This window comes from Moschus berezovskii, chromosome 15, assembly GCF_049115385.1.
Source record: "Moschus berezovskii isolate FMDL1 chromosome 15, NW_MosBer_1.0, whole genome shotgun sequence".
NCBI classification, from domain to species: Eukaryota; Metazoa; Chordata; class Mammalia; order Artiodactyla; family Moschidae; genus Moschus; species Moschus berezovskii.
The window spans coordinates 60,665,825-60,686,461 of NC_142474.1; the positions used below are offsets into that span (position 1 = coordinate 60,665,825).

General features: G+C 44.1%; 1 protein-coding gene across 1 annotated transcript in view; it reads left to right on the forward strand.

Annotated features, from left to right (window-relative positions):
• Window positions 1-1,521: 1,521 nt before the first annotated feature.
• Window positions 1,522-20,637, forward strand: part of C15H10orf67 (chromosome 15 C10orf67 homolog) — a 108,714-nt gene continuing 89,598 nt past the window's right edge. Inside the window, exons 1-2 of the mRNA XM_088843666.1 lie at window positions 1,522-1,619; window positions 18,218-18,338. Coding sequence (XP_088699792.1) covers window positions 1,522-1,619; window positions 18,218-18,338 — 219 coding nt within the window. The remainder of the gene's footprint in view (window positions 1,620-18,217; window positions 18,339-20,637) is intronic.

Genomic DNA, 20,637 nt, shown 5'->3' on the forward strand with positions numbered 1-20,637 from the left:
ACCTAGACAGCATATTAAAAAGCAGAGACATTACTTTGCCAACAAAGGTTTATGTAGTCGAGGCTATGGTTTTTCCAGTAGTCATGAATGGATGTGAGAGTTGGACTATAAAGAAAGCTGAGCACCAAAGAATTGATGCTTTTGAATTGTGGTGTTCGGGAAGACTCTTGAAAGTCCCTTGGAATGCAAGGATTTCCAAATCCATCCTAAAGGAAATCAGTCCTCAATATTCATTGGAAAGACTGATGCTGAAGCTGAAACTCAAATACTTTGGTCACCTGATGGGAAGAGCTGACTCATTGGAAAAGACCCTGATGCTGGGAAAGATTGAAGGCAGGTGGAGAAGTAGATGACAGAGGATGAGATGGTTGGATGGCATCACCGACTCAGTGGAGATGAGTTTGAGCAGACTCTGGGAGTTGGTGATGCACAGGGAGGCCTGGTGTGCTGTGGTCCATGGGTGACGAAGAGTCAGACACGACTGAGTCACTGAACTGAAGACCAGGCAATGACATGTGGATGATATCAGAAATATGTTTGCTATCATATCAGGGTGGTACTACATGATTTAAAATAAAGGATAAGCAACAATTTCACTCTAAGGAACTTCTCTTATTATTATAGAAACAGTAATAATGAATTCCACACAACACCTTATAACTTAGTGACTTACCTGGTGGGGCTTAGCTGGTGAAGCCTCCCCGCTGCCAGTTAAGCCTCCCCGCTGCCAGTGCAAGGGACACCTCTTGGATCCTTGGTTGGGAACCAAGATGGATCCCACATGCCCCAAGACGAGACCAAAGAAATAATAAATACGGTATAGTTTAAAACAACACATTGGTTCTGACACTTTACGTTAAATATAAATTTTAACACTTAATTTCTGTAAATAATTTTTTGTCTACAAACGCCTACGTTTATGGGCAAGTGGCAGGTGTAGGCAATTAATCAGCTGCCTGTTTCCCTCTTATTATGGGATTGCTCTGAGAACCCAGGGCTCATTATGTAAAGGGCATCCTTATTAGCCAGGTACACTATTTTTCATCCTCTTGGAGGTTGACCTTTAGCATTGGGCAGAAGGTCACTAAAACGAGGATTGTAGAGCCTCGTTGAACGTCGCCTGCAGAGGATTGTTGACGCAGGAACACAGCTCAGGAATCCACGCCCCCTAATGCATGGGCCTTGCAGGAGGCTGAGCTCAGAGCTTTCGCACAGGAGAAGGTACAGAGGGTACGGAGTGTGGTGGGCTACCGCCGGGTTATCTTCAGGAATCCAGCTCTTCTGGGGACACGTCAGCGGCAGCCTGGCCCGTACACGTCCAGGACAGGAAGCCCTGAGCCAGGTGGGCAGTGGAAGCGGCAGTCGGGAGACTCCCGGCCCCGCAGACCCCAGGCCTCCCGCCGCGCCAGCGCCCCGGGATTCTGGCGCAAGGCCGGTTGCCCGGGAGTCGCCATGGCAACGGACGCCGGGTTCTGGACTCCGCGGGCGCCGCACAGCCCAGCGGCCACCTCCGCGGCTCCCATGGAGGTCTGTGGCGACTCGGCGCCCGAGACCGAGGAGTGCTGGAGGATTATCAAGAATGTCGAGTCCACTCTTGAACAATTCCGGCTCAGTCCCAGGTGACAGGCGCGACCTGCGGCGCCCGGGCCCACGCCCCTGCCGGCGCTCCCGAGTTCTCTAGCTCCAAGCCCCAAGGCAGCTGTTTTGATATCTAAATATACTACCGTGTACCAAGCTCGGACTCTGAGGCCAGACTGCCTGGGTTCAAATCCTCCTGACACTCTAAGGGCCCAAGACTTGGGCGAGTTAGTCAACTTCTCTGTGCCGCCTTATCGCTTCAGGAAAACAGCCAAGATGGAGATACACAGCGCCTCCTTCATAGTTCATAGCGAACATTCAACGAGTCAGTCTGGAAGATCGACATACATATAGGGTACATAGTACCGTGGAAGTGTTTGCCAATATAACTATCTTGTTCTTGACCCTTTTGGACAGTTTTTTCATCTTATAATCCTTTGCCCTCCTCTGTCCCAGTTTTATTTGGATAATGTAGACCTGATGCTTGGGGTGAGGGAACGGGGAGGGAAGTATTTTTCTTTCTAAAAACCTTTTGAAATCCCGTAAATGGCCCTCATTAGGTTAACTGCTCTAGGTGCCCTAAGACAGGGAGCCTCGTGGTGCCAGGTGGGCTGGCTGAGACACCAGCCCTGCAGCTGGCGTCTCTCTAGGGTAGGATGAAGGGCCCAGAGCTCCGTGGTGGGGACTGACGCAGTGAGATGGCGCTGCCAGCCCAGCTGCCCCGCTGAACTGTATTAAGTGAGTGCCTTTATGAAAAGGGATGGGGGTGCACTCAGAACCCGGTTAATTGGTGGTGTGAAAGCACATATTGGCGGTAGCGGATGGTGGGCACGGTGTTGAACTGCTCTAGTTGTTGACTAAGAGAGATGACTTCCTACCCTGGATTCCTTGGTGTTCCAGGTGGGGAGCGTCTCCTGCAAAATGCACTGGCTGAGCTCAGCGGCCAAACTGACAGTGCCTGGGGCTCAGTCAGTGCTCGTTGTCTGAATAAAGGAGCCGCGGATGCCCCTGTGAGTTTCTCTTCATCGGCAGGACCCAGGCCGGTGTTGGTGCTCTGGTATCTGGTGTGCACGGGAGATGCTGCAGTCTTGGGGTGAGGAGAGAATCAGGCACTGGGGAGGCACCAGTCAACAAACCGACAGAAGCCTGTCCTTTCTGAAGTTTACATGGTAGGCAGGAAACCAGCGATAAACAAACCGACTCCATAATAAAGTCAGTTAAGTGGTGGTGAGTGCTAAGGAGGAAACAGAGCAGAAGAAATAACGTGTGGAGTGGAGAAGGGGGTTGTAATTTTTTTTTTTTTTTTGGTCGTACCACGTGGAGTGTGGGGATCTACCAAGAATGGAACCCAGACCCCTGCATTGGAAGTGCTGAGTCTTAACCTCTGGACCACCACGTAATTCTTACAGGGTTATAATTTTAGATTCTGTGGTCAAGGAAGATTTCTTGGAAATGACTTTAGGGGGAAGAATACACTTGAGGGGGGACCTTTCTGCTCTATCAGGGAGCAAGTGTTCCAGGCAGAGGACAAGAAGTAAAGGAGAGTGGGCATAGGTGTCACAGGACCAGCAATGAAGCTGGTGTGGCTGGAGAAGTGTGATGGGGGAGAGCAGGGGTGATGAATGAGATCAGAGGTAAGAGGATGGATGGTGCTCATGGTGTGGAACCTAGATCATTGCAAGGATTGCAGCACTGACCTTGAATGAGGTGGTCAGATGTGGTTTTTCCAACACCCCCAAGCAATTCTCTGATTCTCAGCGGACAGTGATTGGGTGTGTCTTGTAGTCTGCTTATTTATTTATTTTACTTAAAGTATGGTTGCTGTACAATATTATGTATTATAAGTCACAGGTGAACAATAGAGTTATTCCTAATTTTTAAAGGTTATACTCCATTTATAGTTATTATAAAATGTTGGCTATATTCCCCATGTTGTATATCCTTGTAGGTTAGTTCAGTCCAGTCGCTCAGAAATGGCCAACACTTTGTGACCCCATGGTATGCAGAACACCAGGCTTCCCTGTCCATCACTAACTCCCAAAGCTTGCTCAAATTCATGTCCATTGAGTCGGTGGTGCCATTCAACCATCTCATCCTCTGTCATCCCATTCTCCTCCCTCTTTCAGTCTTTCCCAGCATCAGGGTCTTTTCCAATGAGTCGGTTCTTCACATCAGGTGGCCAAAGTATTGGAGTTTCAGCTTCAGCATCAGTGCTTCCAATGAATATTCAGGAATGATTGCCTTTAGGATGTACTGGTTGGATCTCCTTGCAGTCCAAGGGACTCTCAAGAGTCTTCTCCAATACCACAGTTCAAAAATATCAACTCTTCGATGCTCAACTTTCTTTATAATTCAACTCTCACATCCATACATGACTACTGGAAAAACCATAGTTTTGACTAGAAGGATCTTTGTTGGTAAAGTAATGTCTCAGCTTTTTAATATGCTATCTAGGTTGATCATAGCTTTTCTTCCAAGGAGCAAGCGTCTTTTAGTTTCATGGCTGCAGTCACCATCTGCAGTGATTTTGGAGCCTCCCAAAAATAAAATCTCTCACTGTTTCCATTGTTTCCCTATCTATTTGCCATGAAGTGATGGGACCGGATAGTTTGTATTATACTGCTTAATCCTCTACCCCTATCTTGCCCCTCCCTCTTTCCCTCTCCCCACTGGTAACCACTAGCTTGTTCTTGTGTCCTGCAGTTTAACTGGAGATAGTGTCAGATTCCACAGATTAAGGATTCAGTCCCACAAGACTGTCCCTGTCCTCCTTCAGAGGCTATTGTAGGTCCAGGTTGTCACCTGTGCTTTTGACAAACAGGGCTAACTCAGAGGTTCCTCGAGTTCAGTTAATTTGCTAAGTGGCTCATAGAACTCAAGAAACCAGTTTACTTACTTGGCCACTGGTTTATTACAAAGACTATTAAAGGACATGAATAAACAGCCAGAGGAAGAGATACATAGGGTGAGGTCTAGAAGGGTCTGGGGCACGGGGGATTCTGTCCATGTGAATTTGGGGTGCACCCCGTAAATTAATTCTTGTTTACCAACCTAGAAGTTCTCTAAACCCTATTTAGTTCAGTTCAGTCACTCAGTTGTGTCCGACTCTTTGCGACCCCATGAAAAACAGCACGCCAGGCCTCCCTGTCCATTACCAACTCCCGGAATTCACTCAAACCCACCTCCATCGAGTCGGTGATGCCATCCAGCCATCTCATTCTCTGTCGTCCCCTTCTTCTCCTGCCCCCAGTCCCTCCCAGCATCAGAGTCTTTTCCAGTGAGTCAACTTGTCGCATGAGGTGGCCAAAGTATTGCAGTTTCAGCTTTAGCATCAGTCCTTCCAATGAACACCCGGGACTGATCTCCTTTAGAATGGACTGGTTGGATCTCCTTGCAGTCCAAGGGACTCTCAAGAGTCTTCTCCAACACCACAGTTCAAAAGCATCAGTTCTTCAGCGCTCAGCTTTCTTCACAGTCCAACTCTCACATCCATACATGACCACGGGAAAAACCATAGCCTTGACTAGACAGACCTTGGTTGGCAAAGTAATGTCTCTGCTTTTTAATATGCTGTCTAGGTTGGTCATAACTTTCCTTCCAAGAAGTAAGTGTCTTTTAATTTCATGGCTGCAATCAGCATCTGCAGTGATTTTGGAGCCCCCAAAAATAAAGTCTGACACTGTTTGCACCGTTTCCCCGTCTATTTCTCATGAAGTGATGGGACCAGATGCCATGATCTTTGTTTTCTGAATGTTGAGCTTCAAGCCAACCTTTTCACTCTCCTCTTTCACTTTCATCAAGAGGCTTTTGAGTTCCTCTTCACTTTCTGCCATAAGGGCAGTGTCATCTGCATATCTGAGGTTATTAATATTTCTCCCAGCAATCTTGATTCCAGCTTGTGCTTCTTCCAGCCCAGTGTTCCTCATGATGTACTCTGCATAGAAGTTAAATGAGCAGGGTGACAATATACAACCTTGACATACTCCTTTTCCTATTTGGAACCAGTCTGTTGTTCCATGTCCAGTTCTAACTGTTGCTTCCTGACCTGCATACAGGTTTCTCAAGAGGCAGGTCAGGTGGTCTGGTATTCCCATCTCTTTCAGAATTTTCCACAGTTTATTGTGATCCACACAGTCAAAGGCTTTGGCATAGTCAATGAAGCAGAAATAGATGTTTTTCTGGAACTCTCTTGCTTTCCCCATGATCCAGCAGATGTTGGCAATTTGATCTCTGGTGCCTCTTCCTTTTCTAAAACCTGCTTGAACATCTGGGAGTTCACGGTTCACGTATTGCTGAAGCCTGGCTTGGAGAATTTTGAGCATGACCTTCCTAGCGTGTGAGATGAGTGCAATTGTGAGGTAGTTTGAGCATTCTTTGGCATTGCCTTTCTTTGGGATTGGAATGAAGACTGACCTTTTCCAGTACTGTGGCCACTGCTAAGTTTTCCAAATTTGTTGGCATATTGAGTGCAGCACTTTCATAGCATCATCTTTCAAGATTTGAAATAGCTCAACTGGAATTCCATCACCTCCACTAGCTTTGTTCGTAGTGATGCTTTTTAAGACCCACTTGACTTCACATTCCAGATGTCTGGCTCCAGGTGAGTGATCACACCATCGTGATTATCTTGGTTGTGAAGATAATTTTTGTACATTTCTTCTGTGTATTCTTGCCACCTCTTCTTAATATCTTCTGCTTCTGTTAGGTCCACACCATTCTGTCCATTATCGAGCCCATCATTGCATGAAATATTCCCTTGGTATCTCTGACTTTCTTGAAGAGATCTCTTGTCTTTCCTATTCTGTTGTTTTCCTCTATTTCTTTGCATTGATCGCTGAGGAAGGCTTTCTTATCTCTCCTTGCTATTCTTTGGAACTCTGCATTCAGATGCTTATATCTTTCCTTTCCTCCTTTGCTTTTCGCCTCTCTTCTTTTCACAGCTATTTGTAAGGCCTCCTCAGAGAGCCATTTTGCTTTTTTGCATTTCTTTTCCATGGGGATGGTCTTGGTCCCTGTCTCCTGTACAATGTCACGAACCTCCATCCATAGTTCATCAGGCACTCTATCAGATCTAGTCCCTTAAATCTATTTCTCACTTCCACTGTATAATCACAAGGAATTTGATTTAGGTCATATCTGAATGGTCTAGTGGTTTTCCCTACTCTCTTCAATTTAAGTCTGAATTTGGCAATAAGGAGTTCATGATCTGAGTCACAGTCAGCTCCCGGTCTTGTTTTTGCTAACTGTATAGAGCCTCTCCGTCTTTGGCTGCAAAGAATACAATCAGTCTGATTTTGGTGTTGACCGTCTGATGATGTCCATGTGTAGAGTCTTCTCTTGTGTTGTTGGAAGAGGGTGTTTGCTATGACCAGTGCGTTCTCTTGGCAAAACTCCATTGGCCTTTGCCCTGCTTCATTCCGTTCTCCAAGGCCAAATTTGCCTGTCACCCCAGGTGTTTCTTGACTTCCTACTTTTGCATTCCAGTCCCCTATAATGAAAAAGACATCTTTTTTGGGTGTTAGTTCTAAAAGGTCTTGCAGGTGTTCATAGAACCATTCAACTTCGGCTTCTTCAGCATTACTGGTTGGGGCGTAGGCTTGGATTACTGTAATATTGAATGGTTTGCCTTGGAAACAAACAGAGATCATTCTGTCGTTTTTGAGATTGCATCCAAGTACTGCATTACGGACTCTTTTGTTGACCATAATGGCTATTCCATTTCTTCTGAGGGACTCCTGACCACAGTAGTAGATATAATGGCCATCTGAGTTAAATTCACCCATTCTAGTTCATTTTAGCTCACTGATTCCTAGAATGTCTACGTTTACTCTTGCCATCTCCTGTTTGACCACTTCCAATTTGCTTTGATTCATGGACCTAACATTCCAGGTTCCTATGCAATATTGCTCTTTGCAGTATCGGACCTTGCTTCTGTCACCAGTCACATCCACAACTGGGTGGTGTTTTTGCTTTGGCTCCGTCCCTTCTTTCTCCACTGATCTCCTGTAGCATATTGGGCACCTACCGACCTGGGGAGTTCCTCATTCAGTATCCCATTATTTTGCCTTTTCATACTGTTCATGGGGTTTCTCATGGAGAAGACTCATAAGAGTCCCTTGGACTTCAGGGAGATCCAACAGTTCACCCTAAAGGAAATCAGTCCTGAATATTCATTGGAAGGACTGATGCTGAAGCTGAAGCTCCAATACTTTGGCCACCTGATGCAAAGAACTGACTCACTGGAAAAGACCCTGATGCCAAGAAAGATTGAAGGCAGGAGGAGAAGGGGACACAGAGGATGAGATGGTTGGACAGCATCACCGACTCGATGGACATGAGTTTGAACGAGCTTCTGGATGGGTGTGCTGCAGTCCATGGGGTGGCCGAGTCAAACACAACTGAGTGAGGACAGGGGCAGAAATGGGAAACCAGTTAGGGGATGATGACAGTAAGCCTCGTGGAAAATGACTGTGATGGCAGAAGTGGTTGGAGGTCACAAGACTAGCCAGATTCTAGATTTATGCTGAAAGTAGCCTGGAGAATCCCAGGGACGGGGGAGCCTGGTAGCCTTCCATCTATGGGGTCACACAGAGTTGGACACGACTGAAGTGACTTAGCAGCAGCAGCAGAACTGATAGGCACAGGGTGCATAAGATTCTGATTTTTTGAACTGACTAACTGGAAGGATGGAAGTGCCATGAGCTGGGATGAAGAAGATTGAGACGAATAGCTTTGTGGGGAATATCATAAGCTTACTTTTTTTTTTTCCTAATTTGGCTGCACCAGGGCTTAGTTGTGGCATGCAGGATCTGTTTCCCTGACCAGGGCTCAAACCTGTGCCCCCTGCATTGGGAGCTCAGAATTTTAACCATTGGACCACAAGGGAAGTCCCTCAGAAGCTTACATTTGGACATAATATCTTGGCAGTAACTCTTAGTCATCCATTTAGGCTCTTTGGTTCTATGAGTCTTTAGGGCAAGAGCAATAATTTACCCTGTATTCTTCTCAATTCTTGGCTAAGACACCTAAAAAGCTTATTAACGTGCATATCTCATGTGTACATAGGAGTTACCTAGGAAAAATGACTAAAACTCTAAAATGGCCCAAACCACCACCTTGAATACCTGTCTTCAGCTAAAGACAAAAGATGTTGAGTGGAGGGAAGCCAGTTATGGGAGGTTACCAAGAAGAGCAGTAAACAAGGGTAAGGTTTGTTATGCAAATGTGAATGGGTGCCTTCTCCATTAGTAAGATTCTCTTGTGAATTAGAATCATCTTCCCGGTAGGAGAGGAAGACACTTGTAAGTGGAAATTTCATTTACATTTCCTTATAAATGTAAATTTCTCTTACAAACAGATAACTTCTGCTCTGCTTCCAGGATTTCTCCTGTGTCTGCAGTTTCTCAAAACAATTGACTCGAAACAATCCTTATGCTGAAGCATCATATTTCAGTTCAGTTCAGTCGCTCAGTCATGTCCGGCTCTTTGCGACCCCATGAATCACAGCACGCCAGGCCTCCCTGTCCATCACCAACTCCCGGAGTTCACTCAAACTCATGTCCATCGAGTCGGTGATGCCATCCAGCCAGTGATGCCATCCAGCCATCTCATTCTCTGTCGTCCCCTTCTCCTCCCGCCCCCAATCCCTCCCAGCATCAGAGTCTTTTCCAGTGAGTCAGCTCTTCGCATGAGGTGGCCAAGGGTGCTATATTCTGCTACTCTTCAAGCCTAAAGTTCAGAAGAGAGGTTCAGCCAGGTTGGATATACCAGTGTGGGAGTAATGGGCACACAGATGCACCTAGAAATGGGAGACTTGGTGAGATCACCCAGGAAATGACTGAAAAGAAGTGTGTGAACCTTGGGACACCTCAAACTTGTATGTTCTTTCAAGAGGAAAAAAGTGGAAGCAAGAGTGCTTTTTTTCTTTCCTTATTTGAAATTGAGCAGGGATGTCCCTAGTGGTCCTGTGGTTAAGACTGAACTTCCAGTGCAGTGGGTGCAAGTTCGATCCCTGATCAAGGAACTAAGATCCTACATACCTAATAGTATGGCTGAAAATAAATAAAAAATTTAAACTGAGCAATACACTGTTGTGAAAATTTAGTGCACTTAATGCCACTTTCTTTGACTAATTCATTAATGAGCATTTGTTAAGATAGACTATTCTAGGATTTAGTGAGAAGTGTCATTGCCTTCTGTTAATAAATATTCATGGATCTGTTTTCTGTAATAAGTTAACATTAATTTTGTATCTCATTTATTTAAAAAAAGAACCTGTAATTGCTATTTTTCCAATATGTGTATTTTATGCATAACAACCAAGCTATTATTCAGAAATCAAATTGCTGAGGCTATAAATAAGGACTGTGTAGGAACCACTTAGCTAGTTTGTTGTGATGTGGGTTTCCATTCTAGGCAGAGGGGTTGTCATCTAAAATTAGAGACATTTGGAATTTAAGGGGAAGCTGAAGAATGAACTTTCATGTTTCACTTGGATTCTGAATGAGTCAGAACTTTCTGAATCATTCATTCAGAAGGTTAGGACCAGTTAGGGATAGTAGAGCATAGACCTGTTCTTACAAAGGATGGAGGATAAGACTCTCACTTCAGGCTTATGATTTTTTCTTTTTGGCTGCACTGTGTAGCTTGTGGTATCATAGTTGCCCAATCAGGGATCGAACCAGTGCCCTTGGCAGTGAGAATGTAGAGTCTTAACCCCTGAACCGCCAGGGAATTTACAGGCTTGTGATTTTTAGATGAATTACTTACAATCTTTGAGCCTCAGCTTCCATATCCTCAAAACAAAGAAAGGTAGATAACCTGAGAAAAGATTGTGTGTATTAAGACAGATTCTTTGACTAAGCACAGGGGCCAAGTTAAGCATTCAGTTGTCAAAAAACAAAATTCAACTGAGTAGCTTTGAAGATCTGATTGGCTTTGTTAGGTGATTCGTGAATTGGACAGCATCCCGTCCAGCAATTATAAGGGTGCTCCAAGGGGGCTGTACAAAATGGGAGGTTTTTATAGGGAAAAGGGTGGGACAAGGGAGATGTTAGCATAAAGGGAAAAAAGCAAGAAGAAAAAAAAGAATTGTTTTTAGGCCAGGACTTATCTTTGCAGGGGAAAGGGCAAGGCAGGGGTCTTATCATGCAGATTGCCTCTTCTTCCTCTGGGGGCAGAGTGGAGAGGGCCCACGCGACAGATTAGCGTTTTGGTGCACAGTTCAGTTCAGTTCAGTTCAGTCGCTCAGTCGTGTCCGACTCTCCGCGACCCCATGAATCACAGCACGCCAGGCCTCCCTGTCCATCACCAACTCCCGGAGTACACCCAAACTCATGTCCACAGAGTCGGTGATGCCATCCAGCCATCTCATTCTCCGTCGTCCCCTTCTCCTCCCGCCCCCAACCTTTCCCAGCATCAGAGTCTTTTCCAGTGAGTCAACTCGTCGCATGAGGTGGCCAAAGTATTGGAGCTTCAGCTTTAGCATCAGTCCCTCCAATGAACATCCAGGATTGATCTCCTTTAGAATGGACTGGTTGGATCTCCTTGCAGTATAAGGGACTCTCAAGAGTCTTCTCCAACACCACAGTTCAAAAGCATCGATTCTTCGGCGATCAGCTTTCTTCACAGTCCAACTCTCACATCCATACATGACCACGGGAAAAACCATTGCCTTGACTAGACGGACCTTGGTCGGCAAAGTAATGTCTCTGCTTTTTAAAATACTATCAAGGTTGGTCATAACTTTCCTTCCAAGGAGCAAGCGTCTTTTAATTTCATGGCTGCAATCAGCATCTGCAGTGATTTTGCTGAACTGAATTAAGGTTAACATTTCTGGGGAAGGTTGAAACCGAAATTAAGTCAGGTATTAAGTCTGGGTTTGGTATCATGCGCTTTAGGATAAGTAATGCCATTTTGAGCCTGTGGTTTTCTGTTTAACACAATAAATAGGCACTAATTTTTTTACCACCTGGAGGAGGTATTATAAAATTTTTCAAACTGGTTTTAAAATATCATACTGTATTACTGTAATATTATGGCACCAGAGGGAATAACTGAAAACATTATTCTAAGTTTCTAAATCATATCCTAAAGATACATGCATTGGGAGTAATTTTTTTTTGCACTTCTATTTTTTCTCCAGCTTGAGATATAACTGACATGTAACATTGTATATTTATCATAAAACCTGCTCACATTCATAACTTACCACCCACCCTAGATCTTTAGCTTAAAATGGGAAGGAAGGAAAGAACATACATGGTCAAGCTTATTGACAGATGAAGCTGAATAATAAATAGGAGCTGCTTGGTGCTAGGGAAGGGGAGGAACTGCATTTCTCAGCTGGAGTGATGAATCATGGAGGTCTGTTAAGTGGAAGGCATTGCAGAAAGAAACAGTTTTAAGTTTAGGTGGTGTTTGTATTATTGATGCAGCACTCTGGGTTCAAACAGGAGATAGAAACCTCACCAGTGTTTGAACAAGGAACAAATATTTCATGTTTCTTTAATGTTATTTATTTGTTTTTGGCTGTGCTGGGTCTTCGGTGCTTTGCGCAGCTTTCTCTAGGTAGGCGGGGACTATTTTTTGTTGAGATCCATCGGCTTTTCATTGCAGTGGCTTCTTTTGTTGTGGAGCACGGGGTCTAGGCATGCAGGCCCAGTAGTTGTGGCTCCCAGACTCTAAAGCATAGGCTCAGTAGTCGTGGCACATGAACTTAGTTGCTCTGCCGCATGTGGAATATTCTCTGACCAGGGATCGAACCCATGTCCCCTGCATTGGCAGACAGATATCCACTGTGCCACCAGGGAAGTCCTATTTCTTGTTTCTTATTAAATATTAGCAAGGATTTTTAGCTCAATTTAAAAAAACCTCTAAGCAGCATTGCAATAGCAAATGTAGCTGTGACCCCGAGGGCAGAAGAAGAGTAAATGTGGCCAGAACTAAGAATTTAAAAGGTCCCCCACTCCCACCAAATGCTGAGATTAAGACCTCTTGGGAGAGGATGTGGCTGGTGGTAGAGACACTTGCCAGAGGGTGCCGGCCAGAGCCGGTCCATGGGCATGACTTGTTGAGTGGCCATGGTGAACTTGGTGAAAGATCAAGGCGGGCCAAGGTTCTTTATGTAGCTGGGAAATCCAAATAGTCATTCCTGAAGGTTCTGAGCCCTCAAAAGTCCTGCCTTTTCAGGGGAGTTGGTTGTATTTTATCATTAATCTTTACTATTGGATGTGAAAATGCTCAGAGTCACTCCAGATAATCTCCTGAGTTCCAGACGTAGTCCTTGACTCCACTGTGTACCAACAACCTTCTTTCTTGATGATCAAAATCAATCACTTCAACCAGTGTTGTGCCCCCTTTCTCTGCCTTTGGCTTAGTGGTGTAGGGATCACACAGTGGCCAGGTACCAGTTCAATTCACTCTCGTCTAACTCAGTAGAACCATTGTTGTGCTTCCCAGTAGAAGCAATCTCCCTTTGGGAACTAAGACCTCCAAGCCAGCAGGTCGTAAAGTTTCTGGGAAAGGAAGCAATGATTTCAGGAGTGGGTTATTAGGTGTAATAGTGAGAGGTGCCTCTTGCATTTTTACCAAGATTCCTGGACCTACAGCTGTGGGAGAGATGGTCCCATGTGCTGAGTGGAGGAGAAGAAGAATATGTCTCCTACCATTTTTGCATTCTTGGCTGAGCCCCCCTCTCCCCATAATAAAAGACAGAATAACTGGAGAAAAAAGCAACAGATCTCATGCTATGAGTTGACTCACTGGAAAAGACTCTGATGCTGGGAGCGATTGGGGGTAGGAGGAGACGGGGAAGACAGAGAACGAGGTGGCTGGATGGCATCACCGACTCGATGGACATGAGTTTGAGTGAACTCCGGGAGTTGGTGATGGACAGGGAGGCCTGGCGTGCTGTGGTTCATGGGGTCGCTGAGTCGGACACGACTGAGCGACTGAACTGAACTGAGGGAGATACCCAGGAAAACGGAGTAACTCCTTGAAATGGTTCAAACCACTACCTTAAATAGAATCTCTACCTAAAGACAAAAACAGATGTTGGGAGCCAGTTAGGAAAGTTCCAGAAAAAGCACAGTAAACAAGGGGATGGTTGTAATGCAAATTTAAGCTCATGCCTTCTCCATTGATAAGAGTTTCTAGAGATTTACACCTAAAATACTGACAGTTCTTACTGAGTGAAATTGGCAGAATCTGAGCTTGCTGAAGGTTACATCTAGTTTACTTTGAAATAATTTCAAATATACACAAAAGTTGTCAGAACAGAACTATGGACTCTTACACCCAGATTCTTCAGTTCTTAACATTTTCCCATGTTTGTTTTATCTCTCTTCTTCCTCCTCAGCCCTGCCTCTGTACACACACACACATACTCACACTCACCCAGATATTCATTATCATCAGTCTTTTTAGAACCTTCTGAGAGAATGTTACAGACATGTTTCCCATTAAGTGTGAATTTCCTAAGCATTCAAGTGTGTTTTTCCTAAAATGGATACTTTTTCCTGCATGACCAGCACACACTCTGAAATCAGCAGATCCACTCTGCACAGCCTTATCACAGCCTCCTTTCAAGCTGGGCCAAGAGTACCAGCAATGACTTTTTTTTTCCTTTCTGGTCCAGGATCCTATCTAGCAGTGTGCATTGTCTTTAGCTATCCTGTCGCCCCAGACACGTCTGGCAGGAAGAGTTGCTCAGCCTCTCCCCACTGTTCATGTCCTTGACACTTCTTTTAAAAGTACAGACCTTCTGTAGCGTGACCAGCGCTACCTGGGTCCATCTTCTGTTTCCTTGTAACCAGACTCAGGTCATGCGTTCTTGGCAGGAATGCCACAGAAATGAAGCTGTGTATTCTCAGGGCATCAGTTTAGCCACTGCACGTCATTCGGTCTATTTCCTCATTGGTGCTTTAACCTTGACCTTGCTGGGTCGGTGTCTCCCAGGTCTGCCATAAACTCACCATTCTTCCCTTTGTAATAAATTACTATTTCGTGTGTAGGGAGTGTGTGCGTGTGTAGTAAGTTGCTTCAGTTATGTCTGACTCTTAGCGACCCTGTGGACTGTATCCCGCCACACTCCTCTGTCCATGGGATTCTCCAGCAAGAATACTGGAGAGGGCTGTCGTGCCCTCTTCCAGGGTATCTTCCGGACCCAGAGATCGAACCCATGTCTCTTACATCTCCAACATTGGCAGGCAGGTTCTTTACCATTAGCACCACCTGTAGGGCCTAAGTATTACAAAATTTCCTCCCCTGCCTCCAACTTTCTTGAGATATAACTGACTCAGAACACTGTAAGTCTGAGCTGTACAATGTGAGGATTTGGCATGTTTTTATATTGTAAATAATTTTCACAGTAAGGTTAGTTGACACATTCATCATCTCACATAGTTACTTTTGTGTGTATGAAAACATTTCAAATTGACTCTCTTAGCAACTTTCAAGTATACAGTACAGTATTATTAACTGCAGTCGTCATGCTGTATGTTATATCCCAGTGCTTATTCATCTTATAACTGAAACTTTTTACCCTTTGACTAATATCCCCCCACTTTCTTTACCCTCAGCCTGTGGCAACTGTCTCTGCACTGTTTCTATGAGTCTGACTTTTTTAGATTCCACATATAAGTGCAATCAAACAGTTGTCTTTCTCAGTCTGCCTTATTTCACTTATGGAATGGCCTCAAGGTTCATCTGTGTGATTGCAAATAACAGGAATTCATTTTCTTTTTTCATGACTTTTCATTATACACACATATGCACATACTACATTTTCTATTTTTTAATGTTTATTTTTTATTTATCTGTCTATTTGGTCGCACCAGGACTTAGCTGAGGCTCGTGGGATCTTCGATCCTCATTGAAGCCTGAGAGATCTATAGCTGAGGCATATGAGATCTTTCAGTTGTGGCATGTGGGATCTAGTTCCCCGATCAGGGATTAAACCCTGGCCCCCTATTGGGAGCATGCAGTCTTATCCACTGGACCACCAGGGAAGTCCACTACATTTTCCTTATCATTCATCTGTCAGTGGACCCCTGGCTGTTGTGAGTAACGTCACAGTGAACGTGAGAGGGCAGGTAGCTCCTTGGGATAGTGATTTTGTTTCCTTTGGATATACACTCAGAAGGGAGACTGCTGGATTCTATAGTAGTCTTGTTCAATTTTTCAACAAAATTTCCTTTTCCTAAGCAAACTTCCACTGACGAGCTGTAGCCTTTTAACTAAGCTTAACCCTGGCTGCCATTGATAACTCCCACCCGAATCCATCACCTCTGTAGTGGCTGCCCACTGGTGACTCTCTATTCACCATTTTTTTCTACGTTTACTAGAGCGTCTCATTCTCATTTGGACTGCTAGATTCCTGTTTTATTCAATAGGCTGTAATCTGATACTTTCGTCCTTTATTTTGATGCTCAGATTGTCCCAGGTATGGCCAGTGGGAATCTCTTCAGTCTAGTTTCTGTCTCTATCATTTTTTTTTCACTCCCCGCTTTTTGGAATAACAAGATGTTCCAGGCTCATTTTATGTTTTTGTTCTCCCAGCTTTGAAACCAGTCATTTTCCCAAGAAGCCCTGGTTCCTTTTAATGCAGAATGGTATTTAAAGAATCAACATCTGTGTTTTTGGTGTGTTCATTGCTACTGGGGTGTCATCGCTTCTAGGTTCTCACAATGGACAGAACTAGAAACAAATGTCCATAAGTATATGCACACATACGTATGCACATATTTGTACCTATCACTATTTATCTATGTGCAGAATTATAAAACCATGCCTCCATACCAAAACTTCCAGTTCCATTACATTGTCTCAGGGTATGTCCTATTCTGCTTCTTTTTTATGTTTGTAAATTTCATTTCTGGGACTGGAGAACTTCTGTCGTCTTTAGTACATTTACATATTTGTTCAATTTATTCAGTCTCCCAACCATGTTGCTTTGTTTTGTTTTTGGTCCCACCACTAGGCACGCAGGATCTTAGTTCCCCAACCAGAGACGGAGACTACTTCCCTTGCATTGGAAGCCTGGGGTTTTAACCACTGGACCGACAGGGAAGTGCCTATGTCCATCTTTTTAAAAGCGCATCATCTGTGCAGTGGCTTTGCCCTCTGGCTGACCCCCCTGTGGTCACCAGACAACTGTGCCAGTTCCTGGCCTCATTTCCACACGTGGCAGTGTCCAGAGTCACAGAGGAGACCTCTCCCTTGGTGCTCCTGTGTAAAAAGCTTTCCATGCCCCTGACAGGTCTTTTCTCTTATCACACTCCTCAGAACCGAGTCCCATTCCCACTCCTAAAATACCTGCCCAGAACCACACAGTGTTGCCCTTGATACTGGGAATTTTCTCACCCTTCCCTAAGCTCTGTAGGAGATAAGTCTGAGGCTCTGCCAGCAGTAAAAAGAGGGAGATTGCCATGGGGTCCCCCCATCACGGTCTGCTCCACCTGCTCAGCAGACAAGGGAGGGTAGATGCTGGATACTCTCACTACGGAGGCTGCATTGAAGATCCTGGGAATGTTCCTTAGGCTTTCATGGCTCTCTTTTTTTAGCTGACATTTTAGAAACCAATGCTTGTGGTAAGTTTGGTCAAATTGACAAAGAAAGGACATCCAGAAACTTAGCCTTCTTGTTACGGTTTGAGATGTCCGTCATTAAAAGTCTCTAGGAGGATTTTACAAAATACTTCTTTCCACTTTGATTTTGGGGGTGGGGGGTGGGAATTGAGTTTAAAACCAAATACAGTAGAGTGGTGTGATTATCTTAAAGAAGTAGTTCTCAATTGTTTTTTTTTGGTTTCGGGATCTCTTTACAGTCTTAAAAATTATTGAGGCCCTCAAAGATCTTTAGTTTATGTTTTATTTATTCATAGTTACCATATTAGAAATTTTAAAGGAGAAACATTTAAAATAATGGTAAACCAATTCTGTACTAGTATAAGGAATATATTTTAAAGAAAATGGAACTCTTTTCAAAACAGAATCTTTAATGAGAATAGTATCATTTACATTTTTACATTTTTGCAAATCTTTTCAATGCCTGGTTTAATGGAAAACAGCTGAATTCTCCTCTCTGCTTCTGCATTCATCTGTCATCCAGGCACATAACCTATAGCCTCTGGAACTCCACTGAACACTTGTGAGAGAATGATAGGAGAAAAGATAAATCCAATCTTAATAATATTATGAAAATAATTTTGACCTGTGGATTCCCTGAGTGTTCTGGAACCTCCAGGAGTTCTCAGACCACGTTTTCAGAACCTCTGCCTAAAAGGAATTTTGCTTGCTATGCCCACGCATGATTTACAATGACCTCAAGCAGCAGCATACATAAAACAGTGAATGAGATTTTAAAAGGAGGCTCATAAATTGGTTATGTCTCAGAAAATGGAAGTAAGATCAGTGTAGCAATGTGAAATAGTTCAGAGAATCTGATAATCCAACAGAGACCTAGGAAAAACCCAAAATCATGAGCAGATAATTAAGTGGGTTTCTCATTTCACCAATCCTTTCAATCTTTAAAATATGATTTACACAAAATATGTGTAAATATATATCATTAAATATATCTTTAAGGTAATATATATTATATAAAGCACATTTAATCTCCTCCCTCTTTTATTTTTCAGATTTACCATTTCAGATGATTTGAAGGTTGGCTTTTTCAGCACAGACCATGCCACTCAAACAGATTCCAGTGAGATTCTGCCATTAAAAGAGTTGAGCTCAGCTACACAAAATCTAGTGCAGGTAAATCTGGATTTATTTAGAAACTCCTGAGATAATTTGTATTATTTGCCTTCATGTTTCTTTCCTTGACAAAAGTGAAATGATTAACATTTAAAAAATATTAGCATCTTCTATAAACTGAGGTGGATAACAGTTGTGTGTGTGTGTGTTTTTCTAATTATTAGTATAAACAACTACTTCAGGGCATGGCTACCCACTCCAGTGTTCTTGTCTGGAGAATCCCATGGACAGAGGAGCCTAGCAGGCCACAGTCCATCGGGTCACAAAGAGTCAGAGACAACTGAAGCAACTGAGCATACAGCATACACACTACTCCTGTTTGGGGTTCCCAGGTGGCCCTAGTAGTAAAGAACCCGCCTGCCTACGCAGGAGACATAAGAGATGTGTGATTGATCCCTGAGTCGAGAAGATCCCCTGGAGGAGGAAACGGTAACCCACTCCATTACTTTTGCCTGGAAAATCCCATAGACAAAGAAGCCTGGTGGGATACAGTCCATAGGGGTGCAAAGAGTCGGACACAACTGAAGCAACTTAGCACACACACACCACTTCTATTTGCATCCTATTTATTTCGTGTATGTTAACTTTTTTTTCTTCCTGCACTGTATGGCTTGCAGGATCTTAGTTCCCTGACCAGAGAGAGATTAAGCCTGGACTCTGACAGTGGAATTTAGAGTCCTAACCACTGGGCCACCAGCGAAGTCCCTGTGTTAACTTGTTTCAGTTCAGTTCAGTCGCTCAGTCGTGTCCGACTCTCTGCAACCCCATGAATCACAGCGCGCCAGGCCTCCCTGTCCATCACCAACTCCCAGAGTTCACTCAAACTCATGTCCATCGAGTCGGTGATGCCATCCAGCCATCTCATTCTCTGTCGTCCCCTTCTCCTCCCGCCCCCAATCCTTCCCAGCATCAGAGTCTTTTCCAGTGAGTCAACTCTTCGCATGAGGTGGCCAAAGTATTGGAGTTTCAGCTTTAGCATCAGTCCCTCCTAAAATGTTTTCTTACTCTCTCTGTAATTCTTTTGCCATCTGTGAACTTTTTCTGTTTAGGACTCTTTATAAAATATTATTGGCATATAGAAAAATGTCGAGACTAATATAATGAATAACTGTGTCACCCATTGTCAGGGAGGAAGAAATTTTCCTCTATCCCTCTAAATTCTTCTGGCTAAGCTAAAAATTGAATTGACATGAGACAGATTAACAGAAAATCCAACAAAAACTTAAATACCATATGCATGGGGGAAACCCAGGAAAATTGAGTAAGTTGTCTAAATAGCCAAAGGTCTCACCTTCACGTAAAGACAGAAGAAGATGTTGAGGGTAATGGTATGGGACTTCAAGGAGAGGAAGGCAATTCACATGAAGATGGAAAAGCAAATGTCTGTAAACTAACGTTTGCTGGGCCTGCAGAGACAGTGGGATATGGAGAGACACTTTAGCACACTTTGCTGGGCTCCTATCTGTCGACATACCTTTTGTTTGTCAGTTGCCAAGTTGTGTCCAGCTGTTCTTGACCCCATGGACTGCAGCACTCCAGGCTTCCCTGTCCTTCACTGTCTCCCAGAGTTTGCCCAAGTTCATGTCCAGTGAATCAGTGATGCCATCCAACCATCTCATCCTCTGTCTGCATACCTAGTTCATGTTATAATACAGGTATCTATGATGCTAACTCCCTTCCTGAAGCAGGTCCTCCATCTCATTCTATTAGGAAGTTAAGGGAAAGTTTATGGGTTCTTCCTGAGTCTTTGGGTCCTTAAAAATAATCAGCCTAAATAAATACTCTTGCCAAAGAAACAGTTTGTGATGGCAAATTTTGCTCCCCTTTACCACCATACACCTTTGTCAAATCTTGATGCATATGTCCACCCCAAGTCGCTTCAGACATGTCTCACTCTGCAATCCCATGTGTGAGCAGCTCTGTAGCTTGCCAGACTCCTCTGTTTATGGGATTCTCCAGGCAAGAATACAAGAGTGGGTTGCCATGCCCTCCTCCAAGGGAACTTCCTGACCCAGGGATCAAACCCTCATTTCTTAACGAATCCAGCACTGGCAGGCCGGTTCTTTACCACTCGCGCCACCTGGGAAGCCCCAAATCTCAATATTCTATCATATTTCTTTTGGGACTTTAAAAAAACTTTCTTTTAATTTTTAAAAATTTTATTGAAGTGGTACTTCTGTGGTGGTCCAGTGGCTGGGACTCCAAGCTCCCAGTGCAGAAGGTCCAAGTTCGATCCCTGATCAGGGAACTAGATCCCACGTGCCACAACTAAAGACCCAGTGCAGCCAAAAAAGTTTTT